This window comes from Hydra viridissima, unplaced genomic scaffold, assembly GCF_058129835.1.
Source record: "Hydra viridissima isolate aposymbiotic clone 2 unplaced genomic scaffold, HvirCarnegie_v1 scaffold_7, whole genome shotgun sequence".
Lineage (NCBI taxonomy): Eukaryota > Metazoa > Cnidaria > Hydrozoa > Anthoathecata > Hydridae > Hydra > Hydra viridissima.
This window is the reverse complement of record NW_028324306.1, coordinates 4,401,690-4,418,620: the sequence shown is the minus strand read 5'-3', so window position 1 is coordinate 4,418,620 and position 16,931 is coordinate 4,401,690. Positions and strand designations below refer to the sequence as shown.

The 16,931-nt window shown below is 29.2% G+C and overlaps 1 protein-coding gene across 6 annotated transcripts in view; it reads right to left on the bottom strand.

Annotated features, from left to right (window-relative positions):
- Window positions 1-11,858: 11,858 nt before the first annotated feature.
- Window positions 11,859-16,931, bottom strand: part of LOC149885723 (adhesion G protein-coupled receptor L3-like) — a 36,425-nt gene continuing 31,352 nt past the window's right edge. For 5 of the 6 annotated variants that reach the window (XM_090092425.1, XM_090092426.1, XM_090092427.1 and 2 more), the window contains 5 exons: window positions 13,197-13,465; window positions 12,968-13,034; window positions 12,608-12,849; window positions 12,171-12,350; window positions 11,859-12,041 (listed from right to left, as the gene is read on the bottom strand). In XM_090092425.1, the coding sequence (XP_089948551.1) occupies window positions 12,301-12,350; window positions 12,608-12,849; window positions 12,968-13,034; window positions 13,197-13,465 (628 nt within the window). In that variant the 3' untranslated portion in view covers window positions 11,859-12,041; window positions 12,171-12,300. Of the gene's footprint in view, window positions 12,042-12,170; window positions 12,393-12,607; window positions 12,850-12,967; window positions 13,035-13,196; window positions 13,466-16,931 lie in introns of all 6 variants that reach the window. The other variant, XM_090092423.1, reaches the window with a different exon arrangement.

Genomic DNA, 16,931 nt, shown 5'->3' with positions numbered 1-16,931 from the left:
CGTCACATTAGGTATAAATGCAAAATTTCTGAAAGAGGGATCTAGGAAACAAGATAGCCAATGCATTGCTTTAATAGATGTCCAAAACTTTAAATCTAAGTATTTAATGAGTTTTTGCCGAAATGTTGCTGCTGCTGTTGTCAATCCTGGTGCAGGTTGAAGCCGCTTAATCAGTAGGTAGTAAGACGGAACTACTAGTTGCATAGTTGGTTCAGTAACCTTCTCCATACCTTCAAATATATCTTTTATGCCGTCAGTCACATCACGAATTTCGACGGTTGGCTTTAATAAAACTGCGTCATTCGATAGCAAATCCGTTAAATCTTAAGCGCAAATAATGAAATAAACATAACGGTGAAACGGCGAAAATACAATGAAAATGCAGCTAAGGCGTGGGTTATCAGTGGGTTATACTTCCTCAACCCAACCCAACCCAACCCATGGGTTAACCCAACCCACTAACAACTCTGCTAAAGCTCCAAAGTTCTAAAAGTTGTAACCGTCTACAAACTGTATTTTGAGATACGGAAAGTTTCAGTTTTTTAATAGCATCATTAGCACAGTCAAAAGGATTTTATTTAACATGACGAATAATTTTTCGATCGATGAAACGACATGTTTTGAGTGGTCTTCCACCCTTATGTTCTGTTTCTAAAGTACTACCTTTATTAAATGGTTTGGTTATTCGACATACAATTGACTTGTTAATGGAGTATTTTGTTGCGATTTCCTTTTGTTTGACTCCTTTCTTGTAATCTTTTACAATACGTTCTCGAAAAGCTAAATTATACTTGTTTCCTGCCATTATAATCCAAAACAGCATATATACGCGATCTTAAATTATTATTGTAATAATTGCAACACTCCATAATTATCTCTGGACAAAAATTAACAATTAGTTGGTTTTCATTGGTTAAGTGCTAATAATTACAATTCCCTTAGGCAATAATTCCACTTAATAATAACAACAATTCCCTTAGGCAATAATTCCACACTTGTGCTGCTGATTTTCAGAGAGTTTATGTGAGTTATTAAAAAAGTTCCTAATGTTTTGGAGGACCACGTTTTTGTGTTAAAATACCAATAAAAACAAAAAAACAAGTTTATTCATTTTCAAGTCGTCTTATTATGTAGAAATCTTTTTTCTCATATGTAATATAAAGCCCTTTTTTGTATTCAAAGCGTAATTTAAAAAATAAAATTGTTGTAATTAGTATTCAAAGTAGAAACAAAGCATTTTTTAAATTGGTTGCTAATGTTTTAGACGACAGTGTCTATATATATATATATATATATATATATATATATATATATATATATATATATATATATATATATATATATATATATATATATATATATATATATATATATATATATATATATATATGTATATATATATATATATATAAGTCAAAAACAGAATGTTATCATAAAGCCTCAAACTCAATGTAATTCATAACAACATAATGCTATTTTAAAGCATTTTCATTTACAGAATGCAACAGTTAATCCCAAATTGCCTGAAAAAGTAATTTTGCAATTGCAAACATTTGAACAGGTGCAAAATTTTGAAAAGAAATTGTGACAGTCCATGCTGAACAAGTTGCTGATAGTGAGTTTTTTGTTCTAATGAAAACTTAAACTATTTTTTCTTTAATTTTAAGTTATACATTATGTTTAGACACAATATCTTGCTCTTCAAGGAGGTGTTACTTTGAAAGAGACTGTCAGATGAATAATGAAAATGGTCATTACTGATGATTTGGTAAACAGTTTCATTTTTATAGGCCATGGATAAACATGCTTTTTTTGTCCTCCAGCTAGAGGACATCGTTTGCGTTAAGTAAGTAATTGTATATATGTCATTTGAATAAATTGAAAAAAGTTGCTTTTTTTTTTTGAAAAAGAGTTTTTTTGTGAAAGAAGACTTAAGTTTTTATGAACTCAAGTGATATTTTTCCTGCAAAACTAGTATCATGTGATCAAATAGTTCCCTTAAAATCCCTATCAGTGTTTATGTTCTTTTTTAATAACATTTTTTAAAATTCATCCAATAAAAATCTAAATTTATGTGCAAGCAACAAAACTTATTTTAGAGTCCTCGCACCACGGACTTGTGATCTTTTCAGATATACAAACCTTTACATCACAGCTTTATATATGCTATTATAAAAATACTATGGTAACAACATGGTAATGAGTTCTGAAGTTTCCACTTTCAAAACATTTGTTAAGTTAAGGGTAAAATATTTTGGAACTTATTTATGGTCTTTCGGCTGCAGTTTGTGTTTTAACCAGTATTGATATAAAAAGTAATAGGATAATTTAAAGTGAAAAATATCCTCAGTATAAGTTGTAGTGCAGTGGCATATACAATATCCAATTCTGAATTGTGACAGGTAACTAATCTTTTAAGTATTTTTTGAATTATGTGATTAGCATTTATATAATATATATCGATTGTTTGCAAATACAAAGGGTTTGCAGTATATTTATTTATTATACAGATTCTGTGCGTGCAAATCCCATGACAAAAGAAGCCAAAAACACTGAAATAAAGTCAGAAATAAAAACATGGCTGCATGTTTCATCTGATAGAGATGGAGGTCGTAAAAGGTGAGAGGAGACCAGGAAAGAGTTGCCTGGAAAAAATCCGGAAGATTTTTTTAAGAAAATTTGTAAAGTTTCGATAAAATTCCCATTTTTTATGTTTAAGGTGTTATTTTTATTTATTCTTCTAGGGATGCAATGCGTGCAAAACCTAAAACAAATGAAGCAAAAAGTGTGTAATACGAAATATCTAAAAAACTAACAAATTTATACATATATGTATACATATATGTATAAATTTGTTAGTTTTTTAGATATTTTTAGATATATATATATATATATATATATATATATATATATATCAACTGATGCTTTTTTCACATATTTTGTGTGAATGTATTTTTGGTAGTCCATAAAATGCAGAGATTTTTTGAAATTGAATATCACATCTGCGGATAGACTTTTTCTTATGTAGAATTGAATTCTGAGTCGAATGGCGACACGCGGAATGTCGCCCGACCAATACCTGCTGAGTTATTAAACAAAAACCCGATCAAAATGCATAAAAACCGTTTTTACAACAATAGCAAAGAACCCGCTGAGTACCCAGTGGGCATGCGTCGTCCGCACGACGTCCCACGGACGTGCTAAGGACTTCTGGACGTCTAACGGACGTCTTATGGACGCCGCGAGGACGACGCATGCCCACTGGGTACACTGATTCAAAATTATTTTCTAAGATAAGTGCCATTACGCAGAATGTCTGCGTAGTTGTTATACGGAAACCCTAACAAAAATCAATAAAACAATTTAATAAAAATTTAAATAAGTATAATAATCTTAACAAAACTGTTTTTATAATAAGTTTGTTTTTAATGTAAGAATGTTTTTTTATGTAAGAAACAACTATAACTTAGAATTTCTATTAGCGTCATAGTTAGTTTTTATGAACTTTCTATTAGCGTCATAGTTAGTTTTTATGAACTTTCTATTTGCGTCATAGTTAGTTTTTATGAACTTTCTATTTGCGTCATTGTTAGTTTTTATGAACTTTCTATTTGCGTCATAGTTAGTTTTTATGAACTTTCTATTTGCGTCATAGTTAGTTTTTATGAACTTTCTATTTGCGTCATTGTTAGTTTTTATGAACTTTCTATTTGCGTCATAGTTAGTTTTTATGAACTTTCTATTTGCGTCATAGTTAGTTTTTATGAACTTTCTATTTGCGTCATAGTTAGTTTTTATGTATACTACGATTTTAAACACAATGAACATTTAAAGTAAGTTTTGCAACTGTTTTTTTCGCAGCCATCGTGATACCATTTTCTGCATAGTACACATAATAAATGTTGGAGCGAATGATTATTGTCTCCTTTGCATGAATATTTAGCACATATTGTCCAATCTTTGTTTTGTTGGTGTATATTTGACATCACCATGTCAAATATACCTATACTCTTTGTTATACAAATGCTTACTTTTAACTTGTTTTGAGTTTTTACAATAAGATTTAATATTTGCTTCTCTAGTACTTTTTTTCGATCAAACGTAATTGAGATCTCTCCAAGACTGTAGATATACCTTATAAACTTTCTTGCTTCTGCTATAGGCACATATTCTTTTTGACCTTTTATTATTTGATAAGCCCACAATATAACATAAACACCGCAATCAAAACTATTATTTTGTTGTTCGCAATCTAAACTGTAATAGAATTTAAATTTACTCATGTCTAATTTTGATTGAGCAAGGGTTGATGAAATTTGAGTTATTTTCATTAATTCTTCAAAGTGCTCTCGTCTTCTATTGTTTAGTCGTAGTGAATCAAAAATGCAGATATAATTGTTGTTTAATGAAATCACTCCTAATATCCAATGATTGCCTCTTTCTATATCTGTATTTATATTCACCAAAATAAAGTCTTTGTTAAATACGCCATGTTGGTGCATAAATTTTGAAAGTTGTGCAATGTTTCCATTTACTAAATATCGATAATTAAAATAATCTAAGTAAAATATTTGATTTTCTTTCTCAAACGATTTTAAGAACAACAAACATACTTAATCAATTACGTTTGATGTTAAGGGTTCATATTCATTCAGCGACGGTTCATTTAACTCTTCAGCTGAGGGAACCAGTTGTGGCAAATTACTAAAATCTGCTATAAAAGTTGTAACTGTTTTTTCTTCTAGGCTTTTATTATTTTTATCATCTATGCTACTCAAATTCTCGGTGGAAACTTCCATGCTTGTATTGTTTTTGAATTTATCTAAAGTTGCCAACAAAGTAAAAGTTTTTTCCGCCGTGTTTAACTTTGTTTTGTTTGGTGTCGAATGTTTTGGAGGCAAGTGTTTAGATACTTCTAAGGAGTTGTCACCAGCTATTTTACTTAGTTCTCTGTCTTTTGGTCTCGGTTTTTTTTTGCCACTTCTAGTTTCATGGTTATTGTTTTTTCTTAATTTGCTTAAGCGGTATGTTGGCTTTGATATATCTGGGGGTGCGTTTGGTAATGATTTTACTGATATTATATGATAACAGTTTTTTCTAGCAGGGCATGTACAAGTATATCCTTTAGTATTACCGTTATAGTTTACAAGATGTTTTTTGCCATCAATTGCGCTTTTTACTGTATAACAATCATTTTTCGGTTCATACGCAGCTAAATCTTTTTTTAAAACTATTGATGCTAACGTGTTAGCAGATTGTCTGAATGATTTACTAATGCCAATCTGAATCGGTTTCATTTGATTTTTACTTATACTTTCTAAGATATCATCTAATGGAGTAAATTCTAAATCACTTATTTCTAATAACTTTTTGGTGAGATTTTGGTCAACCATTTTGAAGTTTCCTAGATTTTTGTAGCCACGATTAAATTCGTTAAGAAAATAAATTTGAAATTTATATAGAGATAATACCATAGAATATAATGGAAGCTCTTTATATTTTTGATGGTCTTTAATCATTCTATTCAAACGTTCTGCAATATTATTTGTTGGATTTACATCATTGAAAGCTGAAAATCTGTGATATATTGATTTATTGCAATGCATTTTAATGTCATTTTTCAAATGTTTGTCAAAATATTTAAGAAAATTTGCTGACCATTTCAGTTTCAATCTTTCATAATCGTGGTCAAAATTGTTACTTTCGCATAGTTCCTCAACATTTGTTATGTACACTTTGTAATCATCTTTATAACCTTTTACTGTTCTGATATACCTTTTTACGTCTTGAAGAACATGATTTCTGCAAAATATTATGTTCGATGAAATATTTGAGTTTCTTATTATTGAATTTACGATTGATATTTTGCGATCTATTAAAATTGGAATGTTCTTTCCAAATTTATCCAGTAACAAAAGACGATATATAAAATTTGACCAAACCATATCGTGTGTTATTTCATGCTTTCTATCTTGTATTACAAACATCACCGGAAATATTGGTTCTTTTACAAAATCAGTGTGTCTCATAACTAAAATTGAAGCATAAAAGTCCCCTAAATTAAAAGTTGTATCATAAGATAACATTTGTTTTAATGACGGATTGGCACTGCTTTCTTTTATCAGTTTATTAGCGAGCTCCAAAGCTTTTGGATGAGCCATAATTAACATCAAGTCACGATGAATAGCAAAGTGATGGATGAAATCATATAAATCTTGATTGGCTAGCTCTTGGACTCCTTAAATTTCATCGTTTGTAATTCTCCGTTTTTTCACTTCGTTGTATTTGATATTTTCGGTTTGCTTAGCGTTGCGTGGTGAAACCGATGCTTCAGCATCAATAAAAGAATAGGGAGTATTTTTTAGAATATAGTCTTTTTTTATAGAGTTAAAAAATTTTCATATAACTTTTGTGGTTCAATATCCAAAGCATTTGCCTTCATAAGATTTTTTAGAGTTGTTGTTGAACGGATAAACGGTCTGTCATAATTGCTATTTCCGTGAGGAATTGAAATTGAAGCGCGATGATCTCCAAAATAGTGAATTATCACAAAAGACATGTTGCTTACAAAAACTTGTTTTTGAAAATCGTTGTTGTATTCATTTGTTTTGCCAATTTGATTTTTATAATAAGTTTTTGTTATACCAAGTTGTTGGTTTTTCATTCTTCCAGTGTTTCGAAATCGATAATGATCGCATAAATAATCATCATCAAGTTCACTTTTCTGTTTATAGATGTAAATTTCTCCTGCGTGAGGTTTGCTTTGCGCTGATTCAATGATATCGCAATTTAAACTGTCAATTCTTATTTTATCAAATATTTGCATAACAAACCGAAAACTAAGTGGCTGATTTATTTTATCGTACACAAAATTTTTTACTTTCTCAGTACGAACGAGGCTTTCTTCATCATTAGTTGTCATTTTCTTTAGGTTTACACCTTTTTTAAATTAAAAACTCAACCAAAAATCCTCAGATATAAAATGGTTAAAAATGATATTTTCAGATAAAACCTAAATTTTTTTTAAGCAGATCTATTCAAATACGTTCAAGGCTGTATTGGCGCCAAATTTAAGCGCACTAATTTTAACCGTTTTCTGTTTTGTTACGTTAAGTTTTTGAAGATAATGACTTTGGAAAAAAAATTTCAGTTAATAACTTTTTATGAATGAAAAGCTTTATTATGTTCAACAAAAGGACATAGCAGCGCTTCTATTTAACAAATTAGCTTTATAAACAATTTAATTAGATAAACAGAGAACTGGATACAAATATTTCGTTATACCTAATAAAATATTATTTATTGTAAACCTAATTATATCTACGCTTTCGCATATTTTTCTAAAGTATATATAAAAGGTGATCAGTGTCCTTCTATTTTTGTAGAAGAGCGCCACGAAAATATAACTTTTAATTACATTTGCAGCGAACTCTCCTTCCTAAATAGGAGGACATTGGTCAGTTTAAGATATCGTCAGCCGAGAATATATATGTATATTAATTTTTTTTTTTTTTATTTGCATAATTGCATTTTTTTTTTTTTTAATGCATTTTGATCGGAATTCAAACTCAGAATTCAATTCTACATAAAAAAAGTCTATCCGCGAAGATATAAGATATAAGATCTCCTTGTTTAATTTCGATATAAATGCGGGGAAAACCCAACATTACTTTACGCCCTTTAGATTATAACTGATATCTTAACTGGATTTAATGCAGTAGTCGTAAAGTAAACCTTTTCTAATAGAAAATTTTATTTCAAATTGATTTAGCTCACTCCGCGGGTGTGAAAATGGATTGCTGCTGTTGTAAAAACGGTTTTTATGCATTTTGATCGGGTTTTTTTTAAACAACTCAGCAGGTATTGGTCGGACGACATTCCGCGTGTCGCCATTCGACTAAGAATTCAATTCTACATAAGAAAAAGTCGATCCGCGGATGTGATATTTAATTTTAAAAAATCTCTGCATTTTAGGGACTACCGTTGCAGCATTACGTGCAAAAATTCCTGGAGCTAAAGATACTGCACTTTTTATTGAAACAGTTGTTGTTTGGTAAGTGATGGCTTATTGTCAACAGTAAAGGTCTAGATATTAGATTAAATGATACTCGAAGAAAGCCTATTACTTTAGTCAATGGTAAATAGATTTCTTAGAGAACTATATTTCTTATTGCAAAAAACTTCTAAAAGATTAGCAAGCTGTGCCAAGTATTTTTTGAATTGGGGTGTATCTTATGTATTGCTAGTAAGCATGGGAATTTCGGCCTTCGAAATCGACGAAATTAAACGAAATTCGTGTTTCAATTTCGGATCGAAATTGAGAACGAAATTTCGATTTTTTGGATTGTTTAATTTCGCGAAAAAATTTCGTATAATTTCGGGTCATTGAAAGTAACGAAATTGACACGAAATTAAACAAGTTTTAATTTCGAAATTCGTGAATTTGTAATGTTTAAAAATTTCGTCTTTCGAAATTCAATATAAATTTCGATACGAAATTGAAACACGAATTTCGTTTAATTTCGTCGATTTCGAAGGCCGAAATTCCCATGCTTAATTGCTAGGACATATGCAATCAGATGCACTAGAAAAACAGTTTAGGAAATATCAGCAAGAGTCAGGTGGCACATCTGATAACTGTGCAAAATGTTATTCAAAAATTTAGAATTGAAAAAATATGGAACTTTGATTAGTTCTTTAAACATGGAAAGACTAAGAGAACCTTCTGACAATTTAGTCTACATTGTTATTTATTGTTTTTTTATATTTGAAGTGACACTTGTGAATAAAGTTTCACCATTGCTGTGCAAGAGAGGATTAATTGACATTTTTATTAACTGCAATAGTAAAGTTCAATTGCTTGTTCAAAGTGTTAAAAAAGTTTGCTACATTTTGGCAAACATATTTTAAAACAATTACTGTAAAAAACACTCTGAAGATTTTGGGAAGGAATGTTTAAAACAAGCAAAACTTTCAACTTCAAAATAAAATACTTTGAATTAAAATAGTGAAAATAATTTTAATAAAGTAAAGTTAACATATTTGTTTTGTTTTTATCAAAAAAATTATTATTTGTATCACAAGTGTTAAACAGCTAAAATAAACGTATAGTTTATGAAAGTGAGATTTAGTAATTTTTAGCTTAACTCTTTAAGTTTTTATTGTAATTAACTTATATATAAACGAAAAAAAAATTCCCACAATATTTTCTTCCGAAATTTAATGAAAATCTTTTTTTGTCCTTCTAAAGCTCTTTATTTGATTCTGAAGCTTGTTTACAAATGCAAGGATAAAAAATTAATTTTAACTGTAAAAAAGTCGGCCTTCGCTAATTTTACAGAATATGTGCTGTCGCGGCCTGTTTATATAGGCCTTGAAATTACGGAATGAAAAATCTTATAAAAATAAGACAGAATGATAAAACACGGACGATCTCAAAAAATTTACTTAATAAGTCAAATAGAAGATCGCCGTGTTTATAACTGTCATACAAAATTTGTCAATGTATTTTTTTGGAATTAAAAGTGCAGCATCAACACATCTTTACCGTTGATATAATATTAGCCTAATTTAAATTCATCTATCTCTTTTTCTGTTATTAAAAATAAGTTAAAGAATATTATTTTTTCAACGGATGATATATTGAAATATTTTTGAGATGTTTTTCTAACTATTTTTCAAATCTTTTGAATAATATTTTGTTATAAACTGTATTATATGGTCTAAAAGTTATATTGTAATTATATTGTAATTTTTTATATGGTTCTGGCGACAAGATCAATATGATCTTCTTCCAGATTCCAAGTTTATACATTTATATTACATGTAAATCACGACATGTAAATAATGTAAACAAAAAAAAAAAAAAAAAAAGCAAAGAAGAAATGCAAGATTTTCAAACTCATGGCGAGTTCAAGCGCAAGAGAGTATCCGTTCCTCTACTAATACAGAGAAAGCCGCCAGTAAAAAGTTTTACTCAAATCCGAGTTTTCAGCTGCGTCATATCTTAAACTTGTAAAGCTTCCACGAGTTGTTACTCGAAAATGAATCAACCACTAATGAGAGCACATAATCCTACGTCAAACTTGGTATCCTCTAAATTATCAAGCATATTAATTTTTGTCATTTACCGAATTCCTAACCAAAACAAGAATTGGTTTTTTGATCTGAACAGGATTTTCAATCAGTTCATTAAATGTTTTTTACAGTTTTGGAAGAGAAAATGCAAACTTTCCAGTAAAGTAAAAATTATTCACAAAACCTTCTAAAAGCCATGGTTGCGTAAAACCCCGACATACCTTCTTCAAAACAGTTTTACTTAAAATTTGAAAAAGTATATCAAAATACGTATGTCTTTTAGTAATTATTATTGATTGCGAATGTCAATAACATTATTTGTAAACATTTGTGTCTCTTAAACCATACTCTAACTGAAAAACATTTGAATATAAACCATAAGACCAATTCCAAGGATTCCTTTGTTTAAGATAATTTACTTTCAGAGATTGTGTAAACTTTAAAATTTTGTTCATACTGATACAAATAAAGATGTTCAACAAAAAAATCATCACAATTACGATCAATATTGCCGTTAATGTCAATAGGTCCAAAGATGTGTTTGAGGGGAAAAGGTGTTGGTAGGGGAAGGACACTCAAGTTATGTCCTTTATATTAATTATACAAATATGGGACAGAACACCAAAATTTTCTGTCTAATATTATTCCCAGGCTCTGATCTCCATAATTCTTAGTTCAACATACTGATCCGATACCAATTAAAATGCTGATTAACTTTTTATATCAATTTAATTTTTACACCAACTCTAGAATTTTCTTCTAAAGTTCCTAACCAAAACAAGAATTGGTTTTTTAATCTGAACAGGATCAAAACATCTAAAATACTGGAGCCTGTTTAAAATTAATTAATTTCTTGGATGTCGACAGTATGTTTTCCACAATTAGTTTTTAACTACACATGGCATGGTGGTTTCGAAAATGCATACAGTTTCTAATAGATATATTTTTGAAAACAAAATATTTCTCCTACGGTGTGCCATGGGAATGCTTTCCTCTGAGAAACTAGATTATCTCTTGAAAAAAGCCTAGGATGAGGGAAAAAAAAAGATCATTGCTAAAGTAGTTGTATCAAGAGAAAGTTCGCGCCAAATATTTCTCAGACGAGACTGAGATTCGCTGCTTTTACGGATTTAACAATAAATTATCAGATAATAAGTTACCTAAACCTGAGGGAGAAAAAAAAACCTAGTGATAGTTATATTAAGTAATTTTATTTTATTAGGGAATAATTTTTCAAAGTCAAAAAAAATTCTCTTCTGTTATATGTTCTTATTATTTTCATTCAAATTTATTTAACAGTTATCAAGTTTAAATGCTGCTTTTAAAAGAATTTTCAACAAAACTCACTTAGTTCTGTCCAATTCGACTTTTGATTGTCGAACATTTAAAAGTTGAAGCTGCTGCACATGATAACTTTGATCAAGTGGAGCACTTGACATAATTAGTGAGTCACATTGAAGTGACCAATAACTGTTCCAACTGTTTAAAGTTGCAACATTTAACTTTAAACAGCTGAATAACAAAGCCAGTTTCAAAGTATTTCTCTTAAAGTTATAATTGTTACAGTGTAAATTGCAACATAAAATATCATTGAAGCAGAATTCAAAACTTTTGGGAAGAAAAAAATTTCAGTGCATTATTAAATTAGAAAGACAAGAAAAAAACTTGTTTGTTGACAACACCAAAAATTTTAAATGAAATGGCCGCAGCAAACTTTTTGTTACTTAGTTGGATGCAGCATAATTTAGAGATATATTCAGGATAATTGTTAAAAAATAATATTTGTAGTCAAAGTTTTTATTGATCAGTTTTTATGAAACTGTACACAGGATGCAAAGATAAGTCTGTGACATGGTGGCAAAGCGTAACTTACGTTGACTCCAAGTTAGAAACACTCTTAAGCTCTACATTTGATGAATCTACGGGAGCAACACTCGAGGTATCTGTTGGGTGAACGAATGTATCTATTTCATTAAAAAAGGGTATGATTTGGAATGCGAGAAATACATCAGCATTAATATACAAAAAGCAAGAGGCTGAGGATTTTCTAATGGAAAAAAAGATAACAATATAACATTGAAAAAATATTTTACTGTTTGTAAAACTGTAATTTACTGCTTTTTTTTTCGGCGGTTTCCATGTCAAAGATCTCCATAATAATCGTACCTTTTCCTGCAGATCACGATTACGTACAATATATTGAACAAACAAAAACAAGCCTTGTTAACTATTGAAAATACAGAATAACCATTGAAAAGTTTCCATCGCTTTTCCTAAGAAATCAAGTTACGAAATCCTCAGCAAAACCTATAGACCTACAAACACGATATAAAATATCACTTAGCACCTACCATTTTGTAGATGCTTACTTGATTCGAGGTTAACGTAAATGAACATATTTCTTAATATAAAAAGGCAAATACAAAATTGAGCTTAACAGGCTTTCCTCTACTTGTTACTTAAATTGTTATCACTAATGACTTTTGGAATGTAAGAATAGGGCTTGAAAACTATTTTAAACCAAACATACCTACAGCAACAATAGCAAAAAACCAGCTTAAACCCAGTAAAATACTAAATGCAAAGGCAATTCGAGAAGACCTAAGTATGCGTCTGTAAAGCCCTATTTTTTCCTGATTCGCCATCAACTTTTCAATTTTTCGAGTACTTAATGATATCATAACCAAAACGAGAACAATAAAGTTCGAAACTAGAATTAAGGATACCGGAGTTAACACCCCAAAATAGAACGCGTTTCCACGTAAAAGACATCTATAAGCAAAACACATTTTTAATGTTAATAACAAACATAAGAATCAATTGCTGTTACAGCTTTTTATCATTAAACGCAGAGATAAAAAAAAAACAAACAAAAAAGAGTTTCACGTACAAATCACAATCGCCAAATGAGCCTCTTGCAACACCTGCAGAAATCGCAACGATCAATAATGGAACACCTGGAAAGAGAGAGAATGTTAGGCGCATTTGGCTAAGAACAACGGCTCGTGATTGAATATCTTTTTTCAAAATGCTCACGTTTAGTTTATTTTTGTTCTATTATTTCGTTTTTGCAATTTCTTATTACTGTAATTACTAATAATTGATAAACAAAAACTTACCCCAAGCAAAAAGTGATGCTATACGCATGAACTTAACAGTATCCACGGTGCGAAACACGGTCACAAAGTTTTTATATAGGCTAATAGCTTCAACTGCTGTCCAAAAAAACGTTGCTAGGATAAAATACTGCAGTAATCCAGCAATAACACGACAGCTGACCAGATTTTTTGACCTACGCCGTGCTCCAGCAAGAAATATCACAATTAGCGCCATTAATGAAATACACAAATAAAGAAGTATTTTTAGGGAAAGGTGATTAAGCCATTTTCTAGAAGAAAAGTTTCATGTTTTGATAAATGTGTAAACGTTGTTCAAAATATCACTTTTAAATTGTAAATGGCTTTTAATTTTTTTTTATTTTACGAAATTGTCTGTCACTAATTCCTTTATGAAATAAATAGGTGTAAAGTAGGTCAAAATATCAAAGCTCATGTAAGTAAGAGTTTAGCGTAAAAAAAATTTATTCATCGAGTCTTAGATATAACATCTTTTTCACTTTTTTGTTCTATTCAAAACTGCAAGTTTCGGTAGTTAAGCTAAATACTCTAGATGCAAAATTGTCATAACGTAAATCTGGCGGTATCAATGATATATAAATACATAGATGTCTACCGTTAGGAAATATGAGGCTTTTTTTTGTAGCGGAAGCCATATTGAATACTGGCAAAACATCGTAAATTAGCGATGAAGCTCTGCATTAGTTTTACAAGAATTTATAAACACTAAATAATAGGTCTGACCTGTTTAGATTTATTTATTAAAAATGGCACAATATAATCTTGTTAGTATAGTTAATGTTGCGCTTTTGTAGAAGAAGTTGATTATAATTACTTAATCTGGATGTTATTTTTATAATAGTAAAGTTAAAGTAGTTGATATTACTTTAAAGTTTTTGTTATAAAAATAAGTTAATTACCTTGGAAAGAAGCTATTATTTATGATATGCTTTGAAAAAACTGGACATGGCTTGGATTAAGGAGGTATTTAGTAAATACTCTTTTACCAGTACACAATAAATTAACTATTAACAATAGTATTCCCATACTATTATATATATTATATCATATACAATTATACAATATATATATATATATATATATATATATATATATATATATATATATATATATATATATATATATATATATATATATAGACACACATACACACACATACATATACATTTATATATATGACAAAACCTGGTTTTGGAGATATTTAAAAAAAAAATTATTATATGTTAAAATATATAATTTTAACATATAATAAATTTTTTTTCATAAAAATAGAATATATTAGAAAACGAAACTATTTGCATCATCTCCAAAACAATTTTACTTCCCTTTTAAATTTAACAAATATTTATATGCCTTTAAATAAAATTATTTTATAAAACGTAAACCAATTTTATTTTTATGGAGAATATCGTTAGTATACTGTTTTCCATAACAAAATAGATGAATTGAGAGATATTTTTTATCTTTTTCAAAAGTTGAGAGGAGTGCATATCTTCAGTTAAAATCTCGTGATTTTAATCATGCTCATTTAGTTCCGGAAACAACTTTTCACATGCAAGCTCTTGAATAATTTTATAAACCATTAAGGATTTCAAGTTTTTTTGTGAAGAAGTGGTTAACATTGTTGAATTCAGGTCTATAAAAAAACTCTGAAAATTTGCTCACATTTTTCAATAATTTTAATGACACTAATAGATGGTATATTTAATCCACCAAGATTTTTTAAAATTTTAAAAGATAACCACGACGATTTGTAAAATACAGTGTAGTCACAATCACAAACTAAATTATCTGGTTTGTTAAGTGCTTCAGCACATATGCAACAAGTTATTTTCTTTTTAAGATTTCTAACAATATAACCAGCTATATAACCAAGTATTGTTTCTTTGTATATTGATGTCAAAATCTCTTCTAGGCTATTTGATAAATTTTCAATTATATTTTTATCTTCATCTTTTAATTCTGTTTCTATGATTGGAGATCTGGTTTTACTCCATTTCAATGAAAATATTGAACCACCTGAATTTTTTTCAAAAGTGAGGCAATTTGCATGCTTTGAACCAATCAGAAAGTTTTTTAAAAGAATTTTTTTGATGCTTGCATTTAATTGAATAATATTTGGATTTTATTAAAACCATTTTTTCCTCTAATACAAGCAAACAGCAATTCCAAGTGATCTTGAGACATTTTGTAGGTCAACACATATTTGAATGAATTTTCTGATCTTGATAGTAAATTATTAGACAAATCTCGGATGCTTGCTGCAGAGACAATAAAACCAATGACAAAGGTTTTTCTTCTATGATTAAGAATTTTAGTCCCATATTCATCAGTTAGGTTAGCGAGATATTTAATTGACTTTTCAATAATATTAAACAAATAGATTTTGTCATTAAGAAATAAGGGTTTTTTTTTAATTTTTGCCAAATGGACTTCTTGAATTAAGTAAATCAAAAAGTTGAATAATTGTTCTTATAAATCTAATGTTTTAGCATATGGCAAGGATCAGGAATAAAATAAATAACTTTATCATAAGATTCAATATTGAAATGAGTTTTCATATTTTCAACTTTATCAAACGAACAACCAAGACTTTTCATTGCACTAAAATTAGAAAAAACACCATCACAAGTTACGCTGTGAACATCTATACAATGTTGAATACACAAATTAATTGCTTTAGTTAGAAGACAAACCAAGTTTGTTGTTGAAATCTTTTCACATAGAACATAACCGATAGGACATTTCCAATGACTTCGAAGTCCAACCAGCATAAAGCTCGCTATTTTTTAAAGGGAATTTATGAAAAGATATCGCAACACCTTTAGTAAATCGGTTGACACAACTTTAAGCAGAGCAAAATGAGATATTTTTTAAAAATATTATGAAATCTTTTTTGCATTTTTTGCCAGTATTTAATATGGCTTCCAATAAACAAATTTGCCTCACAACCGCGGCTCGAGTTAGATATCTATGTAATACATATCATTGGGCGGTATGAAGTTATTAAGCTTGAATTTCATATCAGTTTGTTGATTGACTAAAACTTATTTTAAAAGAACAAAAAGAACAAAAAACTTAATCGCTTCCATTTTACAGTTCTAACATTTACACATCATAACTATTTTGCATTCATTCATATACCTATAAGATTCACTGAAAATAACTCTCAAAGAGCGTCGACGATTCTTACGATAAACAATCTAAAAACAGGTTGATAATACACCTCTTTCCACAGAGAATTAAAACCGCTAAAACTTTCTTTAAGCTTGTGAAATAACAGTGATTTTTATTATAATTCCTAAAATACTGCCGAGCACAAATCTAAGCTAAACATTTTGTTGAAACTACCAAAAGTCATATGAAAATCGGCAGCAAAATATTAATAGAAAAGATTAGTTTTTTGCAAACAAAAGAGGTCATATTGAACTGCAGTCTCTTGATATTTCTTAAAAATTTTTCTAATTCACTAATGGCACTAATATTTAACTAAGCACCACGATCTTTGTCTACAAATTTGTTCTAACTAAACTGCTAACATATGGTTAAATGGCCGAAAGACCACGAAATCCAAACAAAGCTAGTCTTAATTTCAAATCCAAAACATTCATGAGACTCACATTTTGGAATAACATGATGAATTTATAATAAATTATAACAAATTTCTATTAAGCTTATAATAAACTTGTTTTGAAGTCGTATTGATTTTATAATAAC